Source organism: Heptranchias perlo, chromosome 10, assembly GCF_035084215.1.
Source record: "Heptranchias perlo isolate sHepPer1 chromosome 10, sHepPer1.hap1, whole genome shotgun sequence".
Taxonomy (NCBI): domain Eukaryota; kingdom Metazoa; phylum Chordata; class Chondrichthyes; order Hexanchiformes; family Hexanchidae; genus Heptranchias; species Heptranchias perlo.
In genome coordinates, this window is record NC_090334.1 from 63,240,811 (window position 1) to 63,259,724 (window position 18,914).

The following is an 18,914-nucleotide window of genomic DNA, read 5'->3' on the forward strand; positions in this document are numbered from 1 at the left end:
AAAATATTCTGTTTCTCTTCTTCCTACCAAAGTGAATAACCTCACATTTCTCCACATTATACTCCATCTGTCACCTTCTTGCCAACTCACATAACCTGTCTATATCCCTTTGTAGACTCTTTGTGTCCTCCTCACAGCTTACTTCCCCACCTATCTTTGTATCATCAGCAAACTTGGATACATTACACTCGGTCCCTTCATCTAAGTCATTAACAGAGATTGTAGATAGTTGAGGCCCAAGCACTGATCCTTGCAGCACCCCACTACAGCTTGCCAACCTAAAAATGACCTGTTTATCCCTACTCTCTGTTTTCTGTCCGTTAACCAATCTTCTATCCATGCTAATATATTGCCCCTAATTCCATGAGCCCTTATCTTGTGTAACAACCTTTTATGCGGCAACTTATCAAATGCCTTTTGAAAACCCAAATAAACTGCATCCACTGGTTCTCCTTTATCTACCCTGCTAGTTACATCCTCAAAAAACTATGTTAACTCTGCCTAAACATATTATGATTTTCTAATTGCCCTGTTACTGCTTTCTTAATAATGGATTCCAGCATTTTTGCGATGACTGATGTCAGGCTAACTGGCCTGTAGTTCCCTGTTTTCTCTCTCCCTCCTTTCTTGAATAGCGGGGTTACATTTGCTACCTTCCAATCCGCTGGGACCTTTTCTAGAATCTAGGGAATTTTGGAAGATCGCAACCAATGCATCCACTATCTCTACAGCCACTATCTCTGCATCCACCTCTTTTAGAACCCTCAGATGTAGGCCATCAGGTCCAAGGGATTTATCGGCTTTTAGTCCCATTGGTTATCTACTGCATAAAATTATAGATTAGCCAAGAACTGACCCCAACAAGATTTATTTACACAATTGCACAGACTGACTCCTTATTTCACTGCATTACAATCACTCTGGAATGGATCTGCGCTACAACTGCACGGGGGGGGGGGGGGGGTGGGTGGTGTGTGTGTATGTGCACATGCAAAAAAGCAACTTCTAAACACTACATTAAAGAGAAAAGTCTGTGAATCCCTTATAGGCAAACAATCAGACCTGACCCTAAAGCTCCCGGTAGCTTACAAGTGTAGCATTGGTTTTGCTTCACACCGATGCTAAAGCTGTGATGTAAATCCAGAATCAAGGTCTGCTCTGATGTCAAGTGAGACTGTTTGGAGCTCTGGATTTATACTACAACTTTTTAGCATCCAACCAAAGCAAATGCAAAGATGATTCACATTTAGTTTAAATGCAGCCTCTATTAGAGTGAACCAGAGGCATTTTGTTATGATATCAGAGATTATTGTACATCTGAGAATGTTATAGTGATGATCATGTGGCTTCTTTGCTTATTAGCACCTAGAAGTTATTTAATATCTTTAATAAATTAGAAGATTTTGTGTTTGAAAATAAATGTCTCTAAGTTTATAAATATGCAAAAAAGGCAACTGTTGTGCAACCACAGTGCAAGTTTAAAAAAATAGCTGTCATGAATCACCAATAATCAATTTTAAAATTAATCATTATAAAAAAAAATCATGTTTACTTTTCCCTTATCATCCATTATCATTGGATATGAAGCAGTTTAATTAAGTTGTTTGAGAATCAAAGTACATTGAGAGCCCATAAAATTCAAATTTTTCAAGTAATAAATGATCAAATTATGTTTTGCAAGTGTTTAAATTTTTAATGTCCTGCTGTTTAACAAATGTAACTTTTGATTACTCTTTGCTTAGGTCTTATCAGAACTGGATATAATTGTTCCTCTACAGCTGTTGATCAGTATGTTTTCTGATGGAGTGAACTCTGCCAAGGAATTGGCCAATCAGAGAAAAGCAAGAGCCAATGAGCAGCCAGGAAATCTGACTGCTCGAAGGGTAAGTTTCACTTGAGTGTGTTTCAATTAACTGGACAGATTTTGGAATTATTTCATTTGCTACTTCTAATTTTTCATGGGATGGGCTGACTCAGTTAATTCCTTCCCTCCCTTCCTGCGCCAGATGGAATGCTCTGCAGGCATTTGGCATAGGCTTCATTTTGCCACCAACTTTTGTTGTTGTTCAGTTCAGCTAAATTTTAGTATGTAAAAGTTGGCATCTTTTCAATAGTAGAATCTTGATTCATTGTGTATGAAATGCTTCCACGTGCTATTTTTAGCTCAATGACAAATGTGTCAAATGCCTATGGGGGCAAAATTGACCAAAATTGGTAACCCATTTACTTGAAGTAAGTTAATGACTTTGTTAAAATAACATAGAAGAATTTGACATTATCAAGTTAACCAGTGCACTGCAAATAAAGCACAGAGGAACCTGCAGTCCATATTTGGCTTGAACCAAAAATCTTGTGTAATATATACTTCATGTGCAGCTTTGATTTTTGGTCATACTTTTCTGCCAACTTTTAACATTGAAACTGCCTATGTAAACATTTAGAATGGAAGTCCTCATTTTACCTGGAACCCTTACCAAATGGAGAATAACATTCTATGAGCCAGAGTTAGTTTCAAACACACATGTGGATGGACAACGATCTAGGCTGCCTTGTTAGTCACCCCCCACCATCATTTGTTAGATCCAAGGTCTCTGAAGCAAGTTTATTAATTTTGAAGAATGATATTAGTAGTTCATTAATGTAAATATAAAAAAAGTAGGAGAAAATTATCACATGGGCATTCTCTTGCAGGTTTAGTCTAAATCTGTATTGCGCAACATGGAGGCCAAATATGTGTTGCTGTCATGGTTACCAACTTAAATTTTGAGATGACGCTGAAAATCGGACAACCAAATAATTTTGCTTGGGACACAATGGCTGCTGACAGATTAAGATTTGATTCCTATAGTAGCATGCTATACGCCAGTGGCAGGATGTGGGTTTCATGCCACTGATTTACCATAACTCCACTGCTAGGGGTGGCATTAGATGCCAGATGCCTCTCCACGGGGAGGGAATATTGGAGTAGGATTCGTATTTGAGACATTCTCCCATGCCTTTTAGCAGCTGACATAGAGTAGCATTTCCAGAACCTTGCAACTGGTTGCCCACCCCTTGGTAAATGATGTGATGTGGCCCAAGGAGAGCAGGGGAACTGGGATAAAAACAGAGGAATATCATATCCCTAGGAAGAAGAAAAATAAGTAGAATTTTGCATCTGGGGATTGATCCAATTTGCATAACGGAACAGGTGAGTTCAGATTTCAGTCCAGGCTGAGATTTGCACAGTGATTGTCTACCACTAGAAATTGTTGAGTACAAATATTATGGTTATAGCTCTTATGGTTTTGAAATATTAATGTATTACTTTACATGTGTCTAGTATAAATTCACTCAAGCTGGCTGCTTAATAATTCAGTTCCTAAACATGTGTGTATTTTATACAGTGACTTTTTCTTTACTTTCTTTATATTGTTGTCCTGATTAATACATGCTTCCCCCCCAGGTCAGTGTTGTATCAGATCCTGGACGCAGAGGCCAACATGTTACTCTTAGTCCATTTCCTAGCCCCTTTCGTAGCCCATTTCATAGCCCAGTGCGCAGTCCATTCCGTAGTTGTTTTAAGAATTTTGGATCTGCAGGAGGAAGAGCCATTGACTTTGATAGCGATGATGATGATATGAACTTACCTTGCTTTATCCTGATGTTTGATTTGATACTGAAACAGGTAATGGTTTTGTTGTTCCGTTTTCTGGTTTTCCATATGTATAATTTCAGGTCATAGATTATTTTGTGCACCATTTACAGCTGTGTATGTTACTGCTTCTAAGGACAAGCATTTTAACTTTGTCATTAATTCAAGTCGCTGCATCATTTTATATTTGAAATTTAAATTCGAAATGCAATGAAAATGTGTATCAGTACAAAGTTATTTCAAACCATCGTGAAAAACAATAAAATTGAAATATATAGAATAATGTTTTAATCCACGACCAAACCAGAAGTAATTAAGTCTTTTTTTTTACTTTTATCTCAATGCTAACAGATGGAATTGCAAGATGATGGTATAGTCCTGGGTCTTGACCATGCATTGTCCAAGGACATAATTTCCATTATAAACAATGTATTCCAGGCACCTTGGGGAGGCTCACATACCTGCCAGAAAGATGAAAAAGCAGTTGAATGCAGCCTTTGTCAGTCCAGCATTTTATGCTACCAACTAGCATGTGAACTGCTGGAGCGATTGGCACCTAAAGAGGAAATCAAACTGGTGGTAAGGAAAGGCAGGTGTAGATTGAAATGTGGTTTGGGTATTAGCTCATAGGTACCTTTTTAATATGACATTGTTTTATAATCACTAAGTTTTGTAATGTGTTGTGATTTGTTTTATTCACCTTTCTAGAAATGTGAAAATTTCCTGATAGTGAGCACATAGTTAATTTGGAACACTTAGTGCTTAATTTGTGGAAAACATAGATTGACTCTCTGCTGGAATGATAAATGGCACAATCGTGTCAGTTCTACTATTTTCTGTATGAATTTGTGCTCCTGGCATGGAGCTTTGTTAGCTGTAGGTACAACTGCACTTTCAAACTCCCAACTGCCTTGTCTTTGGTCGTTATTTACCATAATATTTCTGCAGCTATCAATTTGCTCAACCACTCCCTCACCTCCACCTTTGATGCCCTTGTCCACAGCAAAACCTTTATTCTTTCCCATCCCAATTGTTCCCCCTGGTATGGCCCCCATCTTAGCTCCCTCTAGTCAAAGAGGGGTGTGTCTGGTTTAACCATCCATCACCAGATCTGCCTGGACCACATCAAGTGCTATTGGGCCTCATTCTCCTATGCCAAAACTCCCCACTACTCCAGGATCATCCAGAATGCAAAGACAATGCTGGCTTCTTTTATCCACTCCCAACCATCTCCTTAAACCTGCCTTCTCTACCCTTACCTCCAACAAGTGTGAGGGAATTATGGAATTCTTTGCTACCAAGTTTGAGACCATTCGTTCAGCTGCCTCTGCTACTTTCAACCTCTTTCCCAAAACCACCAAGCCAAACCTCCCTTCACGTTTCTCCCTGTCCTAGCCCTGAACCCGTGTCTGTCTCTCTCTAGCTTCTCTCCATTTCCCCCCCTGTGGCTTCTACAAGCTCACCTCATCCACGAGACTTGCCTACTGCTCTCGATCCTATTCACACTAAACTGCTGACCACCCAACTTCCCTTCCTAGCCCCTATGCTAGTTGATATTGTAAATAGTTCCTTCTCAGGTAGACCTGTTCACCTCCTTTTCAAATCAGCGTCATCACCCTTCTAGCTCGACCCCTCCGTCCTTGCAAACCACTGTCCCACCTCCACCCTCCAAAGTCCTTGAATGTGTAATTGCCTCTAAAATCATGTTTGAATTTCTTAAATCAGGTTTCTGCCCCTGCCACACACTCAACACGGCCGGAACCAAAGTAACAAACAACATTTTCTGTGACTGCGACAGTGGGGCATTATCCCTCCTCGTTCCCCTTGACCTCTCTGCAGCGTTTGACATTATCAACCACCCCATTCTCTTCCAATGCCTTTCCACCGTTGTTCGGCTTGGTGGGACTGCTCTTGCTTGGTTCCACTATTACCTATCCAGTCGTAGCCAGAAAATCTCCTGCATTCGAATCTCTTCCCACCCCCACAGTGTTACATCCATAGTCCCCAAGGATCTATCCTTGGCTTCCTCCTTTTCCTCATCTACATGCTGCCGTTTGGTGACATCACCCAGGTCTACCTCTCCATCACTTCTCTTGACCCTTCCACTTACTCTGTGTTGTCAGAATGCTTGTCCAACATCCAGTCTTGAATGAGCCTCAATTTACTCCAGATAAACAATAGCAAGACTGATACCACTGTTCCTCTGACTCTAGAATCTTGTGCATTCCTCCTCCTTTTGTCACACCATTGGTGACCATGCCTTCAACTGTATAGACCCTAAGCTCTGGAATTTCCTCCTTAAACCCCATCTGCCTTGCGACCTCCCTTCTTTAAGACCCTCCTTAAAACCCACCTTTCAGAGCAAGCTTTATTTCACCCTTTGTAATATCTCCCTCTTTGGCCTGGCATCCATTTTTTGTTCACTTTATTATTGGTATTTTTAAAGTGAAAAAAGATTCAGAATACCAATTGTTCATTTAGCTTCCAAGTCAGCATATATTTGTTGTCCTTCAGGAACCTACTGACAGCTTTGAAGAAAGTATGCTGTTTCCTAGGCCTGAATTCACTATAGGTTTTGAAGGAGAAGAAGATGTCAATTCAAAAGAGGAGGAAAACCTAAAGCTCAATAATGGGAGCGAAGAAAACCTAGGTATACGATGTTAATGGTTATTTTAAATAAAAGTAGAATTGTTAAAACTAGCAACTTTAAAGCTTTCATCAATTATAACAACAGTGATTACAGTTCAAAAAGTAATTCATTGGATGTGAAGAGCTTTGAGACATCCAAGGATACGATGTGATAAATGCAAATCGGTTCTTTATATTTTTCAAATGTATATTAATTGTTAATTCTGTATTATTCCAATTTTTTATAATATTGGTATCTAACTTTGAAAGAGCATCAGTAATAATTAGAACTTGTCACAATTATAGAGTCTATAGTTGTATAGTAACACATGGAGGGATATGGATTGAACGCCAAATGAAAAGCAAGCAAGTTTTTGTGTTAGAATTTTGGCATTTCATATATTGAGACAATAGGTATCATACTGAAAGAATGTGCAACTCTTGAAGTGTGCCTATTAGAAGCAAAAACAACAGGGGTGAATTTCTTCCAATTAACCATATCTAAGAATTAGTCCCTGAATAATTGCTGCAGATTTAGCACGCAGGGAACTCATAGTAAAGGACAAAACTACTTTGTCTCCCTCATCTACAAGGTTTAAGTCAGGAGTGTGGTGGAACACTTACCACTCTCCTGGATGGATATAGACATAACACTCAAGAAGCTCAATACCATCCAGGACAGAGCAATTCACTTGATCGGTGTCCCTGCCAATGGACTCAATATCCATCCCCTCCATGTCCGGTGGAGGAGCCACGGAAACACTGGAGAAATGTCTGTTACAGTGGACAATTAGGAGAATCCCAGTATAAATTTACTCCTAACATTTGTTGTTGGGCTGTGGGCAATGCTAACAAGGCTGCATTTATTGCCCATCCCTAGTTGTCTTGAGGAGGAGGTGGTGGGCCTTCTCATTAGACTGTTGCTGCCCTTGTTTTGATTGTGCTTCCACAATGGTATTCGGGAAATACAGCCATGATCTCATTGAATGGCGGAACAGGTTCGAGGGGCTAAATAGACTACTCCTGTTCCTATGTCCCTATATTGACCCAGCGATGATGAAAGAAAGATGATATATAGCCAAGCCAGGATGATGTGTGACTTGGAGGGGAACTTTAAGATGATGGTGTTCCCACAACATTGCTGATCTTGTCTTTCTTAGTGGTAGAGGTCACAGGTGGATGGAGGTATGTCAAAGTAACTTCTGTAAGTTGCTGAAGTTCATCCTATAGATAGTGCACACTGCAGCCATGGTCCACCGGACATGGAGGGGATGGATATTGAGTCCATTGGCAGGGACACCGATCAAGTGAATTGCTCTGTCCTGGATGGTATTGAGCTTCTTGAGTGTTATGTCTATATCCATCCAGGAGAGTGGTAAGTGTTCCACCACACTCCTGACTTAAACCTTGTAGATGAGGGAGACAAAGTAGTTTTGTCCTTTACTATGAGTTCCCTGCGTGCTAAATCTGCAGCAATTATTCAGGGACTAATTCTTAGATATTAAACCAAAAATATAATTTGTTTTACTCCAAACTAATATCAGAAGATCTTTTCATTTAATAAATAAATGTTTTGTTCCTTCAAAAAAGCAGTGATTTTATTTTGTCAGTTGCTAACATTTTTAATATTTGTTTTCTATTTTAATAGAAGTGAAGAATGACGCAGAGCAGAAATTTAATTACCAGCAACTACCTGTTACACTGAAGCTAATATATACAATACTGCAGGTAATCATTATTTGACCTGTTCAGCTATTCTAAGCTTATATTTCAATCCTTGTATCTTTTGGTTTCTTGACCTTGCTTCATTTGTCCTTATAAACAGGAAATGACAAAATTTGAGGAGCCAGACATTCTTTTCAACATGCTCAATTGTTTAAAGATACTGTGTCTTTATGGGGAGTGTTTGTATCTTGCAAGAAAAGATTATCCAAACTTTCTTGCTTATATTCAAGACACAATGTTGATTTCAAGGTAAAGTTAACAAAGTATAAAATACCAATAAATCACCATTAATTGTTTGAATATGTAGTTTGTAAATGTGTTTTCCCCATTTATGCTTGCATATCGTTTCCTAAATAACTTCATAGTTTTTTGAGATTTTTATAACTTTTTTATAGTTTTTCTGACTGCTTCCATTTTGATTCATGTAAACTTTTATAGAGATGTCGAAACAAGGAATTGTAGGAATTATTAATTTGGTCTTTGAGTTTAAGTACTTAACATGCTATTATAATATTCTCTGGCCATTTCATTTCCTGGTAATCAACTTGCAGGGATTATGTCACAATCAGTCCTTCAGTGTAGACGTTACAGTGCATCAATAACAGAGTTATCTAGTATGTTATCCATGATTGGCAAAAGACAGGCCCAATACAGAATAAAACAACTTCAATAGCATTAATTTCAAACTATACCCTATATTTTTTTTTAAAAGTTGATTTCCCATGGTGTTGCAAATGGAGAGTCAAGACCATGTAATCTTCATGCGAAGCAGATTTAGATAGTGGGAGGTTATTGGACCAAGGTGTGCAGAAATAATTCAGTCTCTATTTTAAAGTCATACATTCAGTCCTTATTTTTAAGTAATATTTTGATTTGATGCTATTTATAGTTAAGTATTTAAGCAATTTTGGAAGCAGAAAGGTGGAGTTGTTTGGGGCATAGGAGTCTCTCTGAAGTATATGGTGAGGAGCTGGGAGATGCAAAACATGATACAGCGCCACCATTGGCAGCAGGTGTAATTACAGCATAACCAGTTTATATGGGCAGTTTCCATTATAATGGGCCATAAATTGCTCCGAGCAGCAAACCAGTAGTGGTCGCCGTTCATTAGATTTAAATTCACCCACCAAGTTACCGCATTGTTTATGACGGCAACCTCCTTGAACTGTGAGTTCAAATAAGATCAGCGTTCTTTCCCAGGCGCTGTGAGTGATGAAAGGATCTCTAAGGCCTCTCAATCAGCTTGAAGCAAGCCATGCTGTGAGAACCAGGACGTGCAGTTCATGGACAAACAGCGCAGACTAAAAGCCCAGATGTGCCCGATAAAGTATTATAAAATGACATAGAGAAAAAACAAAATAAAGAGAGGATGACATCAACAGACTGAGATAAAATAGCCAGAAGGAAAAAGTTTAAAAAAATTAAATTTTGTAATGAATTTTTTTTTTTAAATGTCCAAAAATTATTATAATCAGGAGTAATGAGATTCCATATTTTTAAAAGTTAATTTTTAGTGCCAGAGAGGTTGTTTGCAGCCATTAAGACTTACGACACTGTTAAAACTTAGTTTAGATGTCATAAACTGAACGTACCTGTTGTGGCGAGATTAGTTAGTTTCCAGCTGGGCAGGAGAGCAAGTTGTCGCTGGTCCGTTGATTCTGTTGATTGCAGCCGTTGAGGCCCCTTTAAGGCGAAGCTGTAACATTGCCAGCGAACTAAGAAGAGCAAGTTATGATTTCCACGTTTAACTGTGCATGTGCGGTCGCCAGAGCTTGCCACTTCGATTTTGCCACTAATAATGGTGAGCGCTGTTAGGCTCACTGTTATTTTTAAAGCAATTTCTGGGCCAATGTGGACATAGGAATTTATAATGGCAAAAGTTGACAGGGTGTACATGCAGACCTAAGATTTTTAATTGCTTATCAGTTGATCTACTGTGGCACTGCACATGAGGAGTCAAGACCAAGTGTAAGTGGAGTTAGAAGCTGGGGGTAATTGGACCAGGGCATACAGATGTAATTCAGTCCACATTTTAAAGTCAGACATTCTGTCTTATCTTTATATTTCTATTATAAATTTCTATGTCCATATGTAATATGTAATGCTTATCATGTTGTCATGCTGAAATAGTACTCTCCCACCAGTTGTGGCAGCACCTCCACTTGGGGGAAGGTTGTAATTACAGCGTGACAAGTTTACATTGGCAGTTTCCATTATAAATATGGACTTAGAGATTTATAAGATTTGTCATGAAGTATATGCAAATTTGAGATTTTTAATATATAATAGGTAGCATACATTGTGGTGAGGCCCTATCTTCTTTTGATTTAGAATTCTGTTGTAAACTGCCTAGCAACTCGTGATGTCATTTGAACTCTTCGATGAGACTGCTGACTTGTGATCCAACCTAGAAATCTACAATTTTTAAAAAACTAACTGGATATGCAAATCCAAGGCAGACATTAGAGACTAAAGATACTGAATTCCAAAGTAACCAAATGACTAAATTATTTGTGACATGGAGAGAAAAATGTACATGAATACATTATCTTGCATGGATAGCTTATAAAAATAAAACATTGCCTCCAAAGTTAATTTCTGTTTTTGATTGATGCAGGCTATGGAAAGTACTTAAGTCTGAATTCTCACAGCTTGCCTCTGTGGCAGTACCTATGTTCCTCCATGCTCTTTCTCTTTCTCATGGCGCTGATATATTTTGGGGCCTCATTGACAGCAATTTTAACAGTAAAGACTGGAAGATGCGGTTTGAAGCCGGTAAGATGGAAACATTAAATGTACAATGGGTTCATTAAGAGAATATGAGCTTTTCAATATTCAAAAAAAACGGCAAGGGATAAAAAAAACAATTCTCCAAAAAAATTATTTTTATTTAAAATCATGTTACGGAAACTGGTGTCGCAATTAAAGCTTTTGCTGTCATGGGAGTTGCGAATCTCATGATTTTAATTTTTTTATGCCAGAAGTGACGGGTTGCGGGTAATTGCAGTAGGAAGATTTATTTCACTTTCCTGTACACTATCTTGAAATCAATCAGCGGGCAGTCAGGAAGGACACATTAACCATTCAATGAATTGACTGATAAGAAGGCTACTGGTGCCAATATAAGTCATTCTGCAATTTACAAATGCCACTGCTCACCTGGTGCAACTGCTACTGATAGAAATAACCCAGACTTCCTCTCGGGAAATTTAGGATAGACGCCACTGAGATTTTTATTTATCAATACAGCCCTTGTGAACTGGATATCTCCTGTTTTACATTACACACATGTCTACATTGCTAGAATGCCATTTTTAGACACTTTCTAAATCACAATATGCTGAGCAGAGTATTCTATTCCCATAAGGCCCATTTTGTTTACAAATACGTACAAAAATTTGGAAATGCAACACAGGCTGCAATTTAAGTGCGTGTAGCCTGAAGCTAGATACTAGATTGCATGTATTATAAAAAAGGCTGCAATTTTGTCATGGTACATTTTTACAATAATTTTAATGATGTTTGACAACTTTTGTCATTCCCCAAAAAATTACTGTGACAAAATTATAGCCATAAATTAGAATTCTGTCTTTTAACTCCTATAACTTGAAATTAAAATTCATCAGGTTGTTAGCCTCTTCCTGACTGTAGTTAGAATTAGTAATAAGCTGCAAGCTATTTTTTTCATAAAGATTTTTGTTGAATTCAGAAGCACTTACATGTCTTTTCAGTAATGGCACTTTGCAGGTAACATTGCCATTGCACAATGTTGCAATTATTACAGTACATTACATTATAATTAGGTGTTGAGAGCTGATGTGGTTGGGGTCATTTCCCTGAGGCTTGGGACAGGGCTGACTGAGCATTGTGTAAGGGTAGGCCTCTGGCAGTATGCAGCCTCACGGGGTGCAAATATGGCCAACCAGAAGCTGGGGTTTCCATCGTCCTTTTGGTTAGGGGAAGGGGTGTTTATACCTCATGGTGTTTCCCAGTTCCATGAACAGCTTCTGCATACTCACTTGGACTCACAAATATCCTACAGTTGACTTGGTCACTTGGGAAATATGAAAAGGAGGGTGAGGAAAGATAATCAGTCCCATCAATTCTCATCTGATTTGCTAGACAGTATAAATGCTTTCCAGTTGATAGAAATGATAAATCCTTGGGCAGACAAAAAATAACCTGTGACCAACTTCAGGGAAAACTCTTGGGAAATTCCTCCCCAATCAATTAAACAATTAAGTGAGTTAAAGGAGACCATGGCTATCTAGGATGCATTACCAGACATACTTAGCTAACCCCCATCTCAACAGGATTGGAAAATAATATTTCCATCTATTGGACCAGTTCTAAATGTGACAAACTTCGTGTCCCACTTTATCTCTTATAACCTTCTAAAGCCCCGTCTGGTAAAAATGAATCAACCACCCTCTGATTTCTAACATCCTCTGATTTCACTGACTTCCTTGGTGAGTATTTCCATATATCCACCATTCTCTGTGTAAAGTAGTTATACCTAAACGTTGTATTCATCTTTTCTCATCTAAGCTTGAATCCATGCGGCCTTTTGTTAATATTGAATATCTCTCTTGGATCCAGTTACTCTATTCACCTTTAAGATCTTAAAGATCATAAAGTACACCTCTAAGCTGCCTTTTTTCCCCAATGTATACATCATGTAAACTTCATCCCTATACCCAAAGTCTTTCCTCACAACTCAGGTGCGAATCCCATTCATCAATTCAGTCGCCTTTCTTTGTAAACCCTCTTTTCTCCATGGATAGCCATTTATTCTCAAGGTGTCATGTTGCTCATGTAAGCTTTGTGCATGTATTTAGGGTTCCCTTGGCAAGCACTACGTTTCCATTTTGATGAATTTGAGCTTTTAGCTTGAGAGCAAGCCAGATTCATTGATTGATTGGAGGATGCAACAGAGGGAGCTGGTGGGATTGATGACTGGGTGATATTTTCTGCTGGCCTGCAAGCCATGGATGCATAGGTTTGATCCAATAGCTGTTGCTGGGAGTTCAATAGTTAGGGTGAACAGAAGGGAGCATAACCACCTGATACTTTCGAAGGATTAGTATTAATAGTATTGGTCTATTCAGACTGGGAAAGTAACAGGCTTGGTCAGCCAAACTACACCCTATCTGAGCCATGCTGGGCACTAGGACAGCTAGGCACCTGCTGGAGGCCATGGTGTTTCCCTTGGTGGCAAGGAAAATCAGACCAGGAAATAAAGCCTGGCTGGTATCGTGAGCTTCTGAACAGTTGGCCAAAGGGGCATGTTGGAGGTGTGGGAACAGATCACCCATTAGAAATATTTTTTCACATGGACCTAAAGTCAGAAGGCATTAAGATAAATTATGTTGTCATCTGACCTTTAAGTGGTTTATTCACATCATCTGACTCCCAGATTAATTAATGACCTTAATTATAGCGTTGTTCTTCATAGAATTTATAAAGAAAAAAATAATTTCTTACCCCATGGTAAATAAAACAGGGGAGAATTTATCATCCACTAAGACTGGTTTTGTTTCAAATGGACAGAAATCTCCCATGATTCTATCTGATTCATATATACACTGTTGAGTATTAAATCAAGAATGTTAGAGGGTTAATGTATATTATTATAAACATTTATTGCACATAATAACCTATGTCATGACATTCAGCCCTTTGTTACTGCTTTTGGTACCAATTCAATAATATGTTTTTTTGATATGTAGTGGAGAAAGTGGTAGTTCTGTGCAGATTTCTGGATATCCAGTCTGTGACAAAGAATCATGTGCTGAAGTACTCTCTAGCCCATGCCTTCTGCTGTTTCCTGGCTGCAGTTGAAGATGTCAATCCAGCAGTGGCAACAAGAGCCAGACTTCTGCTTGATTCCATCAAAAGGCCAGCTTTACAAGTAAGTTATGAGCATAGATGCTTGATGTATTATTTGATTAAAAGACAAATTGTATTTGCATTTTTCCATTTCTATTTGTTACATTGGGCTGGATTTTGCTGTGAGCGGTGAATGAACAGCGCCAGCAGTTCGTTAGACTTGCACTTGCCCTTAGACTTTCTATGAGCTTTTACACGGCAAGTTCCTGGAAATTAGAGATCCAAAAAACACGGCGCCCTCTACAGGGCATCTGGGACTTGTGTGAACAGGGCAAGCAGCTGTGTATCTCCTTAACCAATCAGATTAAAGCATTGTTAATAACAGTGCAGAGCCAGAACCAGGAAGTGTAAGTTAGAATAATTAATTCAGTGTCAAATCAGGTACAATAAGTGAAATAAAGAGAGGGAAAGAAATATTGGATTAAGAGACAGAGTTAAAGGAGACAGAAAGAAAAAGTAAGAAAACATTTTTTTATTTAAATTTTAAAAAAAATGTCCAACAATAATTAAAATCTGAAGGAATGAGACTCCACACTTGTAAAAGTTAATGTTGAGTGCCAGAGAGCTTGTTTAGCAGTAATTAAGATTTACCATGCCGATAAAATGGTACTTAGACTTGAAATGACTTGACTTAACATTTGTTCGCGAGTTTTGTCACTATTTGCGACGTCAGTACAGGAACTTCATGCCGGGGAGCCAGCCGGCGAGATGCCTTCATTGCGCAGCTTTTGGAGGAGCAGGGCATCTGGTACAGCAACTTCCGGATTTCCACGTTTAACTGCACATGTGGGGTCGCCGGAAGTTGCTGTCCAATTTGCACGTGAATAACGGTGAGCGTTATTTGCCTCACTGTTATTTTTACAGCAAAATCCGGCCATGAGGAATAATGCCTATAACAATGGAAACAATGAAGATACTGGATTCTGGTTCAATTAGGATAAACTTTTTGGTTTTTAAAACAACCAGCTGTCTAGTCAAAATGAATTTCAGCGGCAGTGTTCAACAGTAATTAAAAAGGAAATTAGGAAAGCAAAGAGAGGGCATGAAAAAATATTGCCAAGTAAAATTAAGGAAAACCCAAAAATGTTTTATAAATACAGAGAGAGCAAGAGGATAACTAAGGAAAGAGTAGGGCCTATTAGAGTCCAAAAAGGTAACCTATGTGTAGAGGCGGAAGATGTTGGTATGGTTCTTAATGAAGACTTTGCGTCTGTCTTCACAATAGAGGGGGACAATGCAGACCTTGTAGTTAAGGCGGAGGAGTGTGAAATATTGGATGGGACAAACTTAGTGAGAAAGGAAGTATTAAGGGGTTTAGCATCTTTGAAAGTAGATAAATCACCAGGGCCGGCTGAAATGTATCTCAGGCTGTTAAGAGAAGCAAGGGAGGAAATAACGGAGGCTCTGACTATCATTTTCCTATCCTCCCTGGCTACAGGTGTGGTGCCAGAGGATTGGAGGACTGGTAACATTGTACCGTTGTTTAAAAGGAGAGAAAGAGATAGACCGAGTAATTATAGGCCAGTCAGTCTAACCTCGGTGGTGGGCAAATTATTGGAATCGATTCTGAGGGACCGCATAAATCATCATTTAGAAAGGCACGGGTTAATCAAGGACAGTCAGCATGGATTTATTAAGGGAAGGTCGTGTCTGACCAACTTGATTGAATTTTTTGAGGAGGTAACAAGGAGGGTCGATGAGGGTAACGCGTTTGATGTAGTGTACATGGATTTTAGAAGGCTTTTGACAAGGTCCCACATGGAAGACTGGTCAAAAAAGTAAAAGCCCATTGGATCCAAGGGAAAATAGCTAGTTGGATCCAAAATTGGCTCAGTGGCAGGAAGCAAAGGGTAATGGTTGACGGGTGTTTTTGCGACTGGAAGGCTGTTTCCAGTGGGGCTCCGCAAGGCTCAGTAATAGTCCCTTGCTTTTTGTGGTATCTTTTAATGATTTGGACTTAAATGTAGGGGGCATAATTAAGAAATTTGCAGATGATACAAAAATTGGCTGTGTGGTTGATAATGAGGAGGAAAGCTGTAGATTGCAGGAAGCTATCAATGGACTGGTGAGGTGGGCAGAAAAGTGGCAAATGGAATTCAGTTCAGAGATGTGTGAGGTAGTGCATTTGGGGAGGGCAGACAAGGCAAAGGAGTACACAATAAATGGGAGGATACTGAGATGAGGTGTAGAGGAACAAAGGGACCTTGGAGTGCATGTCCACAGATCCCTGAAGGTAGCAGGACAGGTAGATAAGGTGATTAAAAAGGCATACGGGATACTTTCCTTTATTAGCCGAGGCATAGAACATAAGAGCACAGAGGTTATGCTAGAACTGTATATAACATTGGTTAGGCCACAGCTTGAGTACTGCATAGAGTTCTGGTCACCACATTACAGGAAAGATGTGATTGCACTAGAGAGGGTACAGAGGAGATTAACGAGGATGTTGCCAGGGCTGAAGAATTTTAGCTATGAGAAAAGATTGGATCAGCTAGGGTTGTTTTCTTTGGAACAAAGGGGAGATTTAATTGAAGTATATAAAATTATGATGGGACAAGATAGAGTGGATAGGGAGGACCTATTTCCCTTAGCAGAGGGGTCAGTGACCAGGGGCCATAGATTTAAAGTGATTGCTAGGATTAGAAGGGAGCTGAGGAAAAATGTTTTCACCCAGAGGGTGGCAGGGGTCTGGAACTCACTGCCTGAAAGGGTGGTCGAGGCAGAAGCCCTCAACGCATTTAAAAAGTAGTTGGATGTGCACTTGAAGTGCCGTAACCTACACGGCTACGGACCAAGTGGGATTAAGCTGGATTGTTCTTTTTCAGCCGGCACGGGCACAATGGGCTGAATGGCATCCTTCTGTGCTGTAATTTTCTATGATTCTATAATCCTATGAATAAATAAACAAAGAAGAATAGAACTCCTATCTCCCCGCTCCCCCCACCCCCCAAAAAAAATCTTTGTGTTAGACATTATAGGTTAGGGTAGCCTAGTGGTTATGATACTGGACTAATAATTCAGAGGGGTAAGTTAAAGTCTAACCATGGCAAGTTGTGAAAAAAATAGAATAAACCTGGTAATTTGTGGGCTAGCACCAGAAAAAAATAACCATAAAAACTTCCGGATTGTCATAAAAACCCAACTGATTCACTAATGTCCTTTAGAAAAGAAAGCTTACTACCTCTACCCGGTGTGTCCTACACGTGACCGTTAATTCTCTCTGAAGTGGCCTAGCAAGCCAGCCAGTTTTAAAACAATTCCTACCAAGTTTAATAATAATAAGGAAATCAAACATATCCATTGGCAAGGACCCAAGCATTATATCAGGATAAGACTAAATCTCTTCACCGACATCTTGGGGCTGGTCAGCTCTCTCAGTGTAGGAGAGATGATCTACAGACTAATCAAGCAACAACCTGACCTGATTTCACTCACAAAATCATATCTATCAGCCAACATCCCAGATACACTCATCACCATACCTGGGTATGTCCTGACCCTCCAAAGATGGGTCACAGCGACGTACTGTCGGTGAGAGTAGCTCTGGCAGCCTTCAACATTGACTCGGGACCTCATGAAGTGTCATGGTTTCAAGTCAATCAAGGTCAAGGAAACCTCCTGCTGATCACCTACTGCTAACCCAGCTGGGCGAATCCTAAAGGATATAGCTGCCAGACTCTGCATCAGGTGATGAGGGAACCAACACAAAGAAGTAATTTACTTCACCCCGTCCTCACAATCCATCTGCTGCAGACATGGCTGTCCATGATAATATTAGTAGAAGTGACCACAGTCCTTGTGAAGACCAAATCTCATCTCCACCATGAAGATATCCTGCGTTGTGCAGTGTGACATTACTACCGCATTAAATGGGACAGACTAAGGACAGATCTAGCAGCCCAAATTTGGGCATTCTAATGCCATCATCAGGAGCAGAATTGTATGCAACCACAAGCTGTAACCTTGTATCTCAGCATGTTCCTCACCCCTTGAACCGCATCAGGCCAGGAGACCAATCCATGTTCAAATGTAGATTTAGAAGGGCGTGCCAGGAGCAGCATCAGATATACCTTGGATTGTGATACAAACCTGGTGAAGCTACTACACAGAGTCACCTGCAGCTGAGCTAAGCAATCCCACATCCAGTGGAAGATAATAAAACTCCTTAGCCCTACCATATTCATTCAAGAATGGTGGTGGACAACCAGGCAACTAATAGAAGAGGGAGGCTCCATGAACAACCCCATCCTCAACCATGGTGGAACCCAGCATATGAGTATAAGAGACAAGGCTGAAATGTTTGCAAGTGCCTTCAGCCAAAACGTGCCAAGTGAATGATCCTACTTGCCCTCCTTCCAAAGTTCCCACCATCATAGATACCAGTGTTCAGCCAATTTAGTTCACTCCAGGTGAAGCAGCTGAGTGCATTGGACACAGCAAATACCATGGACTCCGACAACATCTGGACTGTAGTGTTGACGACCTGTGCACCAGAGCTGGTTGCTCCCCTAATTAAGCTGTTCCAATGCAGCTATGACACTGGCAGATTGCCCAGGTATTTCTATCCACAAAAAACAGGATAAATATAACCCAGACAATTACCATTGTATCATCAATAGTGCCATCAATTGACATCTACTCACCAAGAGGGTGTTCATCAATGCTTAGTGCAGGTTCTGCTAGTATCACTCAGCTCTAGACTTCACCAGTTCCTTGATCCAGACATTGACACAGGAGCTGAATGCCACAGGAGAGGTAACATAGCTGCCCTTGACTTCAAAGCAGCATTTGATCAAGTATGGTGCCAAGGAGCCCAAGCAAAACTGAAGTCAGTGGGGGCCAAAGAAAAAACCCACTAGTAGCAGGAGTCATACCTGTTGCAAACAAAGATGGTTGTGGTTTTTAGAGGCTAGTCATCACAACCCCAGGACATCACTGCAGGAGTTCCTTAGGGAAGCATCCTCAGCCCAGCCATCTTCAGCTGCTTCATCAATTTTTTCCCTCCATCATAAAAAGGTCAGGAGTGGGACTGTTCACT

At 39.9% G+C, this 18,914-nt stretch overlaps 1 protein-coding gene across 1 annotated transcript in view; it reads left to right on the top strand.

The window, feature by feature from the left end:
* LOC137326650 (protein unc-79 homolog) overlaps positions 1 to 18,914 on the top strand; it is a 180,337-nt gene that overhangs the window by 73,163 nt on the left and 88,260 nt on the right. Inside the window, exons 17-24 of the mRNA XM_067991943.1 lie at positions 1,743 to 1,883; positions 3,446 to 3,667; positions 3,986 to 4,213; positions 6,149 to 6,284; positions 7,911 to 7,990; positions 8,088 to 8,236; positions 10,605 to 10,762; positions 13,717 to 13,898. Coding sequence (XP_067848044.1) covers positions 1,743 to 1,883; positions 3,446 to 3,667; positions 3,986 to 4,213; positions 6,149 to 6,284; positions 7,911 to 7,990; positions 8,088 to 8,236; positions 10,605 to 10,762; positions 13,717 to 13,898 — 1,296 coding nt within the window. The remainder of the gene's footprint in view (positions 1 to 1,742; positions 1,884 to 3,445; positions 3,668 to 3,985; positions 4,214 to 6,148; positions 6,285 to 7,910; positions 7,991 to 8,087; positions 8,237 to 10,604; positions 10,763 to 13,716; positions 13,899 to 18,914) is intronic.